The 10,295-nt window shown below is 47.3% G+C and overlaps 1 protein-coding gene and 1 non-coding gene across 3 annotated transcripts in view; both read right to left on the bottom strand.

The window, feature by feature from the left end:
* The window catches only part of DET1 (DET1 partner of COP1 E3 ubiquitin ligase), a 13,367-nt gene extending 3,543 nt beyond the window's left edge, over positions 1-9,824 (bottom strand). The window contains exons 1-3 of one of the 2 annotated variants that reach the window (XM_009635876.2): positions 8,681-9,823; positions 5,516-5,706; positions 3,678-3,869 (exon numbers count right to left, since the gene is read on the bottom strand). In XM_009635876.2, coding sequence (XP_009634171.1) covers positions 3,678-3,869; positions 5,516-5,706; positions 8,681-9,763 — 1,466 coding nt within the window. In that variant the 5' untranslated portion in view covers positions 9,764-9,823. Of the gene's footprint in view, positions 1-3,677; positions 3,870-5,515; positions 5,707-8,680 lie in introns of both variants that reach the window. The other variant, XM_035891469.1, reaches the window with a different exon arrangement.
* Positions 447-518, bottom strand: TRNAQ-CUG. Its single transcript has one exon. It is a non-coding gene; the product is annotated as a tRNA-Gln (tRNA).
* Positions 9,825-10,295: the final 471 nt, after the last annotated feature.

Raw genomic sequence — 10,295 nt, 5'->3', positions numbered from 1 at the left:
AGGGCGATCAGGTCTCCCCTCAGCCTCCTCTTCTCCAGACTAAACAACCCCAGTTCCCTCAGCCGCTCCTCGCATGACTTGTGCTCCAGACTCCTCACCAGCTTTGTTGCTCTCCTCTGGACATGTTCCAGCAATGCAACATCTTTCTTGTAGTGAGGGGCCCAAAACTGAACACAGCATTCAAGGTGTGGCCTCACCAGTGCCGAGTACAGGGGTACGATCACTTCCCTACTCCTGCTGGCCACACTATTCCTGATACAAGCCAGGATGCCATTGGCCTTCTTGGCCACCTGGGCACACTGCTGGCTCATATTCAGCCGCCTCTCAACCAGTACCCCCAGGTCTTTTTCCACCAGGCAGCTTTCCAGCCACTCTTCCCCAAGCCTGTAGCATTGCATGGGGTTGTTGTGACCAAAGTGCGGGATCCGGCACTTGGCCAAAATTTCAGGTTCCACCGAGATTTGAACTCGGATCGCTGGATTCAGAGTCCAGAGTGCTAACCATTACACCATGGAACCACTGGAAATACCTGCTGGATAGCATTCTACAGTCACAGCAAAAGCAGCAAAACCCTGTATCCTTCTGTTATCACCCACAAACCTGCCTGTGGGTCAAGCTCATTTGTGTCTCCAAACAGCTCTGGAACACAGCTTCAGCACAAAGCAAGCATTGCTGAGGGGATGAGGCAAACGGTGCTGAAGGGACAGGCAAGTCTAGGAAGCTCTTTGCTTCTTTTACCTTCTCTGCATACTCTGCGTAGCCGACATGGGCCCAAGTAACATCACTGTCCTGTGCTGCTGTGGGAACAGGGCACTCTGCGATGACACCACCTTCCCCAAGACTTTGGTGGAGGTTTCTGGGAGGTGGTAGTGGAGGTTTCTGGGATGTGGTATCTTCACAAAGCAGCTGGGCTCTAACTCAAGTCCTCACCCTGAAGTTGTCTCAGTTCCTTAGACCATTTTCTCTGCTCTTTCACTTTTGGGCACAGAATTGCCATTTTGCCTCCCAGCTGTTTCCTTTTCCACCATCACTTTAGTACATGTGGGTATTTTGCATTTTCCTCTGGTTTTAACTCAGAGAACGCTTTTAATATCAGAGCACATATCCCCCCCACCAGCAATACGATGCACTCAGCTCTCAGCCTGGAAAAACAGGTGATGACAGATACAGGCGATGCTGTTTCAGGAGCAGACATACTCCACATTTTAACAACACAGCCTATTGAGAACCTCATGTTCTTCCTGGAGGGCCACTCTCCTCTCCCTTCCTCTGAATCAAAGTGCCAGCCAGCCCTGCCTGAAAATTGCACACAAGAACCCAGCAAGAGAGTCACAATCTTGGTATTTGGCTTTTCAAAAAGCCCTTTCCCTCCTACACAAGGCTGGGTATGCAGAGGGTCATTCTTTAAATAAAGCACAGTCCCCCGTCTGCTCCTCTCTCTCCCCAATTCACAATAATTTACTACTCAAGATGAAGCTCCCTGTAATCTCAAAGATGTGCTCAGTCTGGTACTTTTAAATCTATTTTTAAAAGTGCTCTGCAATCAGAGGCCATTTCCATGGGCTCTCACTCTTGGGATAAATTAGGCACTGCAATATAAAATTGTATGTCAACAGAAACAGCAAGACCAGCCTTTTCAAACTGTATGAAAATGGAAGATTTATCTGCAGACCAATTTTTTGGTTAAATGGCTCCTTATTAGCCATCTAGATGGATTTTAGAGACCCCCCACTATAAGTAAGGCTGTGTTAGAGCCTCTTCCTCACAAGTGCCGTCATTTCACAAAGTGAATATCTCTTCAAGCCTCCTGAAAAGATACTGGAAGACTGTGGTGATGGGAACCTAAAGTCTTTCCCTCCCGAGAGCAAACAACCCACGGTCTCTCAAGTAGCCAGGGATGAGAGTTGAACCTCCTGGGATGCAGAAAGGCGCTAAGGGTTAAAAGGACACAGTGCACAGAGGCGCTGAAACCATGTGTAAAAGGTATTATGGAGGCCTTCCTACCTCGCATATCTTGCCAGGAAACTGCACACAGATTATAACACCCTTAGCTGCTGAAGGGTTTTGCACTCCAGCCAATTACAGGACTTACATTACAAATCCTGTGGCCCCTCATTTCCAAGCCCTCTAACCACAACAGGCAGGGGCATTATTTTATTAATCCCTTTGTCTTGCATGTGAGAAAAACAGCAGCGCTATTTCAGCTACTGAATGGTTAAGGTTAGCGCCTTGTCTTCTGCTTACTTTCCAAAAACCAGGAGCCCCACTGCTCCGAGGCCCTATTCAAGTCCTAATTGACTCTGCACAGCTTTGAGCTTTAAAAGCTCTGGCTCTGAAATGCTGGTTTGCTCAGGGGAGGGAGGGAAGGTGGCACTTCGCTTTGTTTACTACAAAGACGAAAACGCAGCAAATGACTGCGGTTTTGCTCTCTTTTGTCTGCGGGAGCCATACGCAGGTTGGCGCTGGCAGACAACTGCCGCCCTGCAAGTTTTCCCAACGTCAAGCATGACAAGGGGGAAAGGGCAGGCTTTTCTCTGCAGATAACATGGGAGCTGGAGATCAAACCAAATCATACAGGCAGAAAAATCAATTAAATATACATAATTTGGGAATTGAGAGCACAGGAATAATCAGAGGTTCCCCGCCACCTGAGTCAGGGCCAGGGGAGACATGAAACCACTTTTTGAGAATGCACTGATGAAAATAAAGTTGGGAAACCAGCCAGAATGATCTCCCTAGGCTGCCTGAGACCCCAACATGTGTGCAGTCACTAAACAAAGCACTTGGGCATTGAAGGCTCTCTTTGTTTTCAGAGCATAGGTTTGCTTTGGCAGTACTATAAGTGGAAAGACTATTCTGCCTGCAGAATTCAGCCTCTTTGAACCTTTCAGGCCGGAGATGTTGGATTTTTAACCACTATGACTTGCAGCCACAGCCGCAGACAACAAAATGAAATAAAAAGTCCTGGTGTTTCTGCAAGAAGCATTGCAAACTTCCTTATTCTCAAGCTCAGACTTACTCCCTTCTGCCAGCATCAGACTCAGACAGAAGAGGCACAGAATGGCCCTTACACCTGGCTAAAACTCCTACTATAGAAACAAATTTCCTATAGATCACAGAAAGAAGGGGAGTATGGAGAGGAGTACAGCTCCCAGGGTGAGAACGGTAAACAAGGGAAGTCTGAAAATAGCTCAATCAATACCACAAGCATTCTGAATGACACCTAACCCAGCTGCTATTTTATTCACAGGACAGACCGGATCATCCTTGCCAGCTAAACCAATGTGCTCAAAAGGGGTCCTTCCAGCACAGGAAAGCAGGCATCCAGAACCACATCGCTCTGCAGCCCAAACGCAACAGCAGGACTGTAAGAAGAGGAGGAGGAACAAGAGCATTCACAGGGAAAAGGCTCAGGCTTCACTAGCCAAACCTTCCCCAGGGCAGCTCAGCAAGAAGACCTGAAGAGCCCTCCCACACATACAAGATAAAGCAGTTATCGCAAGGAGAGAGGCCAGGCTTTGTGGGACTGCTGAAATAAACCCTCTGGTGAAAGGATGTCGTAAGAGAAAGGCCTCTATCTACTCCCTTTTCTGCAATTTGATGCCACGTGGCAGAGGTGATTTAGAGTTACTCTCGCACCGCTCTCCTCACACACAGCTTCTTGGCCTGTTCCATACCTTATAGGGTGATCACCGCAGGTCTTGGGCCGCTCCATGACTGACACCCACTTGTCATCATAGCTGAAAAGGGAGAGGTCAAGGTACGGGCTGCCACTGTACGACTGGGCGCTGATGGGGAGCTGGCCCAGCAGCCTCCGCACGGCCTCCGTGTGCCCTCCATACTTGGCATTCACGATAGTGTCTTTGAAACTGTAGCAAACCAAGAAACAGGTTTTACTCACAAAGGCCACAGGTGAACAGCACAGCTTAAATAAACTAAGGAGGAAAACTGATGAGGAAAGAAAACCAGCAGCAGTGTAAGAACTAAACCAGCTCATTTCCAAAGATGTATCACAGTGATTCAAGCACCAACCATTCTGGTGCCCTTTTTATCCTCCCTCATCATTACTGTTTCTGCCCTGAAAGTCCAAACTGACAGAAGGACAAGACTGCCTACCCACAAGGTCTGGCCCCAGCTGCTCTGCAGTACAGGAAATGAACAGGATCAGAAACAGGGAGAGATGGATTAGCAGCTTATCAATCAATCCAAGTTTTACCATGAAGCCTGGAAACAGCATAACCAAAAGCCAGAGGGTGTCACAGTAACAGTTGAGCCCTTAATGTTGACTTGAGAATCCCCCTCTCTAGTCACTATGTTTTAAATGCGTAAAGGGAGAAACCTTAGATGATGAAGAACCTTGACAAGAAGCCTAAAGCTCTTCAGAAACTATGGGGAGCTGAAAGTTCTTCCTGGTGGAGAGATTAACACAAGCTGAATTTCTCTTTCCAAGTAAAATTTGGGCTTTCTACGTGCAAGAACAGTCAGACCAGCTGCATGGATATCATACATCAAGGAAGGTAAAACATTTCCATTTGACCAGAAACACTCAGCCAAAACGCAGCTCGATGTGGATTATGCTCTATTATACTTTGCTATGGAAGTTAAACACTCCTGTTACAGGCCCTTGTAGCCAAGGGGATGAAAAGATTCTCCTCTCTACTTTAACACAAGGCAGAAATTGTTCTTCGGGTGTCTGCGGTGAGCTCTCTCACTCTCTCCCCCACTAAGCATTATGGATTTCCTGACAGGCAGCTCTAGAAAGTTAGAGACACAGTCAACTTCCTCTTACTTATGTGACGTCAACCTAAAATCAACAGAAGCTTCATGCCCATAAGTGATTGCCAAGTACTTTGGATGATGTGAAACAAGTTACTGGAAGAACAAAACACCTCAAGTCACATAAAAATATATTCCAAGAGAAATAACACACTCTGCCTCATTAAAACCACATTTGACTGTTAAAAGCACATTCTAGAAACCCAGGTTATTTTGATATTTTGCTCAGCTTTCACAGTAGGTCTAGGCAGATAGTTTCCTTTCTCCTAGCACAGTTTGATGAGAACCACAAGCTTGTGACTTGACGTTGGAGAAAATGCTACAGAACAGTTTGATACACACTAAATTCTGAGAATGCCACTTGGCAAAGTATGCCCAATTAGATGACGCTAGCATCTCAATAAATCTTATCTTCAGGGACCTAAGCTACTAGCCAGTAACACTTTAATAACCTCCAGAAGAGTTAGTGCTCAAGGAGAGACAGAAACATCTTTCCCTCAAAATTCCTTTCCCTCGTTCTAAGTGCTGGATTGCCACCGGTTTGTTCCTTCCTGTTGTGGAACATAAAATCAGATGCGTGAGGCTGCAAGATGAACCATGTACAAGCCAGATCCTTGCATCACCCAGCCACTAAAGGAACTAGTTTTCTCAGGGTTGCCATTGTTATTTGATACTAGCCTTCAGCTGATGGGGGTGACCGTGTGTCTATACGGTATAAAGCATGCTCCGAATGGCTCACCGGCGCTGGATCTGCCTGGCAAAGTTGTTGCTGGAAGCTGAGCAGGGGAACTGGACCGCCTCACTGTGCAGGGTGGCATTCCTCAAGAGGTCACAGAAGTTCTCAAACAGCTCCAGCAGCTCATCGGACGTATTCTCAAATACGGCAATAACCTCTGTGGTCACCATGTTGTACACAACGAAGAACGAAGGCTGGAGAGAGAGGCAGAGGCAGCGGTTACCCAGGAGAGCACAGGTGGGGAAGCTGTCCCTTCCTTCTCCCTGCAGGACACCACAGACCCTATACAAATTTCTGCACAGCACAGGAGAATCCCACATCCTCACACTAATCCATTCTATTATGCAAATGCCTCAACAGGTACCAAATTATCCACCTCTTAACTGTGATTGTTTATGAAGAAAATTTAATGGGCTTCCAACTCAAACTGGATGTCAATATTTCTGTTTTCTCTTCCTCTCTGCCCTCTACCAAATCCAAAGCACTTTCTAAAGTGCCAAATTTAATTTTTATTCCCGCTGATAAAATGATTTTAAATCCAGTGCTAGCTGGCCACAAATTATTTTTTCCTTTGCATAGAGAAATTATTTTCTTCCCCTTCTTAGTATTTCCATCACACAGAGATGAGCCTTTTTAGTGCACCGTGCACTACACCACTGCCCACAAAAAATTGTGTCCTCCAGGTACCCTGCCAGCACAGAAATGAAAATCTGAAAGACATTAATGACTTCTTTTCAATACCAACATTCTCGTGCAAGAAGGCCCAGGTACCGTGCTGTGGATTGGCAATGGCAGTGTTTCATGGCATGAACAAGCAAGAAATCGGGGAAAGAGGCAACATTGTGTCAGCACAGCTACATCAAAGTGAGATGATGTTCCCACCCCATTGGGAAAGGGCAGATTTAATCCTTGGTCATCAAAGGTAGTTTTCATCAGAGACAGGAGTACTAACACCCCAGCACCCCAAAGTAAGAACATGCCCCTGCTTCAAAGGTAACTAATTCCGGTGGTATATGCACATATCTGGTTAAATCTTCTGTCAATAAAATCAGTTTCTACATGTTTCATCTCTTGCTCCCAAACAATGCTCAGGGATGACGGCAGGCACTCTGCCCACCCCACCCACCTGCAAATATCACAAGGTTTGTTTGTTTTACAGCCCAAAAATAAATTGTGATAATACAATCCAGCCCCCACATGTCAAAATGAAGCGTGCTAGATGAGGTTACTCACTAGACTACTGCCTAAGGAAAGGGAAGCCCTTCTGAAATAGAGGATTGGAGCAGAGAGAAAATAAGAGGAGACAGCAGAAGGAAAAACTATTTACATCATTGAAGACTGCAGGGAGTATCCTCCAACCTTAAATAAAATAGTTCCTTTGCCAGGTTAGCACACAGACACATCTGCAGGATGCCCCTGGCCAGACAAGCTACCCTTGCTGCTTTTTAGCAGCACCTGTAAACCAGGCAAAGCATTCTCTCAGCATGGGTGGCAGAAGTCGAGTGTCACAGAAATCACGCAGCAAAGCTGTCAAGCCTAGCAACACAAGCCTAGAAGAACAACAAACCCCAAGCTACATATACACAGCACGCGATTAAAAATCTTGAAGGATTCGGTGCACAGACCCTGACAATATACAAGCACCCCATAAGCATGAACAGCAGCTTCCTCAACCTTCTTGGCAGAGAAGCCAGAGAAAAGAGAGGAGCCTGAAACTGGATGATTTTGTGAACCAAGTTTCCTTCAGAAAGCCCTAACACAAAACCTACATGCAGGCAGGTCTGCAGAGACTGCTCCACATCTGGAATTATCTCCTGGAAGAACTGAGAAATGAGATGCTTTTCCTCCAGCAAAACACACACCGCCTGAGAAATGCCACAAACAAACTACAGCCTGCATCTTAAAGTAACCCTCGGGTGAAGAGAGTCAAGAGCATGCTGCAGCAAACCAGGCGCAAAGGCCTTGGTAACCACTGGAGAGAGTGGAGCCGAACCTACCCCAAACATTTACATCAGGGTCAGGAGCACCGTTCCAGATACGCGCAATGAGCAGAACGCTGCAGGCCACTTCCACAAAGCTTTGATGTTTTGAGACAGCCACTCAATTTTTACACAAATGGGTAAAATTCATTAGATTAAGCCTCACCTGTTCCCTCCCAAAGTAACTCCCCAAAACAAACACCACATACAAGAAAAATAAAACAAACCAGAGTCATCTTCCAGAAAAAAATAAGACTAAGGCAACACATAAAGAGCTACTGTTCAATTCTTCTAGGATCTAAGTCCTGAATCTGGCAGACAGGGAGTAAGAGAAGGGTATGAAAGAAAAACAAACATATAGGGAACAATCAGACCTACATACAGCACTGGAGATTTATCACAAATTCTTGCTAAAGACTTTCAACAGAATAAAAAACAAGCAGATTAAAGGAATAGAACAGGTTAAAAAAAAATCCTTCTTAGTTTCACAGAGCTCAAAACCTGACCACCACTCTTAGCAGCAGTAAAAAGAGATGATGAACCTGCAGGGTGGTGAAACGTCTGGAGGGACCCAGCACTGACTGAGCTACGTTTGCTCTAATTCGACTTCTTTAGCACTAAACTGAAAGGAGAAGCAATTGGCACATTAGCTAGATCTAAGAGCTGCTACTCCAATTTGGAGAGATCATAAATACTATCTCTCACTGAAGATTGAAAGAGTAAGTATGTAGGCAGAACAGAAGAAGTAATTCTACTGGGGAAAAATGAAGACTATTAAATTTGAAAAACATGCTTGAAGATACATGAGAAAAGGGAGAGACTACCTCTACAATGTAAGTGTACTATATGAAGTAGCAGCTAAAAAAAAAATCAGCTGAGGATTTGGAAGGGGAAGAGGGTTGTACAGCACCTATGAGCACAGGGAACAATCCCTGGAGAAAGGGGACTTGATAACCACGTCAGATCTTTTCTCTCTCATTTTTAGTTGAGAAGGAAGTGATGAAATTATGAGAGCAAAAGATATGAAAGTTATTCAATATCAAGAGGTGTCAAATGTTCACATAACAATGAAAAACCAGGGAACCTAAACGACATTCACAGGTTCAGCTAAGAAACACAGCTCACAGCCATTGTACCTGCTTGAGCACTTGCCCTAAAGCAACAAGCAGCCCTAGGAGGCAGGCAGTACCTGGGAAGGATCCGTCACTCGCAGTGTGACCACGTCTTCGCTAGTGTATTTGATAAATAGATGGTTCTCATCCAAAAGCTGCATCTTCCACATGCGGAGCTGCCTCAACTGATCAAAGTACTGGAAGAACCTTCTTTTTGCTATAGCGCTTCCATCCTGCTCAGCCCTTCTCCACAGGTACACCAGCAGCCTGTGCTTCAATGAGTTTATGAAGGGCTCTTTGTAAGGGTTGGCCATCCCCGTCTGAGTGTCCCGCTGCACCTCAGGATACACTGCAGACAGAGTCAGGAGATCATCCTCATAGCAGAAGCGGCCGATAGTCCGTACGTCAATGAATGTACCCTCAGGTGTCACCTGAAAAACGTGAATAGTCTGTTGCTGCACAGAGAGAATGGCCAAGATGTTCTTATAGAGGTACAGCCCCTGGTTGTGAGACAGGATGACTTTGTCACATTTGAAAGTCCGTGTGTCACAAAGTCTGCCTGTGTGGAGGTCTATGATATGCAAGGAATAATCCTCCAAGGGGGACCGGGGATTAGGGGTCACCGACTCGCTGTTGCGGTAAACCTCAAAGAAGGGAGGGTGAGGCTCCTCAGGCAGGTAGGCGGCAGAGCCGACAATCACATACCGACAGTCGTCGGTGAACAAGCTGCACTCGCGGTTCAAGTGCTCCCCGTTGGAGGCCACGTTGGTGATATGGAGCAGGACAAAGAAGCGTTCAAAGAGCCGCCCCCGGATGTTGACAGATCTTTGGTCATTGCCATTGGCCAGGATCTCTCCCTCATAGCCTTGCAGGAGGTCTTCCGCCGCCTGGCAGCCTTGATACTCATAGATCTCCAGGGAGGTCTGGTCAGAGGAGAAGGCGATGAAGTAGCGTCCGTCAGGGGAAAATTTGCGCAAGAAGCAGGGTGGCTTCTCCACATTGACCACGGTGAAGTTGGGGAAGACGTTCTGGTGGAAGACACGGACTTGGTGCCAGTGGGTGCCAGCTTTGCCAGAGCTGATCCGGCGGCGCTCCAAGCGGTGGATGACGTTCTGGTTCTGGATGCGACGGGGCCTGATTGTGGGGGTGTCATGGTCCATGGTCAGAGCTCTACTTCATCTTCACCCTGCCAGGGAGAGAGCACACACGTGCACTAGGACCGCACAGAGATGGGGAGAGAATTCAGGGTACCAAGGGACCTGCTTGCAGAGATGGAGCTGGGGAAAGCCCCATAGCACCCAGGGAGCAGGGGGGTCAGCTGGAAGGTGCAGACATGCCTCTGGAAGGTGGAAAACAACATAGGAGGTCACTGGGAAGTGGTCGAGACTGGGAGAGAGACCTCCGTGGGAAGTACCAGGGAAAACTGAGTGAGCCCAGAGGGAACCCCAGGGTGCTGAGGGGTGATAGGATCTGCAGGCCTGCCTGCTGAGGAGGGACACAGGGGAGCACCAGGAGGGGAGGGAGGGAGCTGGGGAGGGGGGCAGGCACAGGTGGGCACCAAGGGGATGGAGGGAGGGAGTCTCCCCCACACCGGGGAGGGCATCCGGGAATAACCCGCGGACCTGCTCGCTGTCAGGCTGGCACAGGGGGTCAGCTCGGAAAGAGCGGAGGGAGCTGGGGGCAGGAAACGCA

This window comes from Egretta garzetta, unplaced genomic scaffold (genome assembly GCF_000687185.1).
Source record: "Egretta garzetta isolate BGI_Z169 unplaced genomic scaffold, ASM68718v1 scaffold203, whole genome shotgun sequence".
Taxonomy (NCBI): domain Eukaryota; kingdom Metazoa; phylum Chordata; class Aves; order Pelecaniformes; family Ardeidae; genus Egretta; species Egretta garzetta.
Note: the sequence above shows the minus strand (reverse complement) of the source record. Positions and strands in the feature narration are given on the sequence as shown.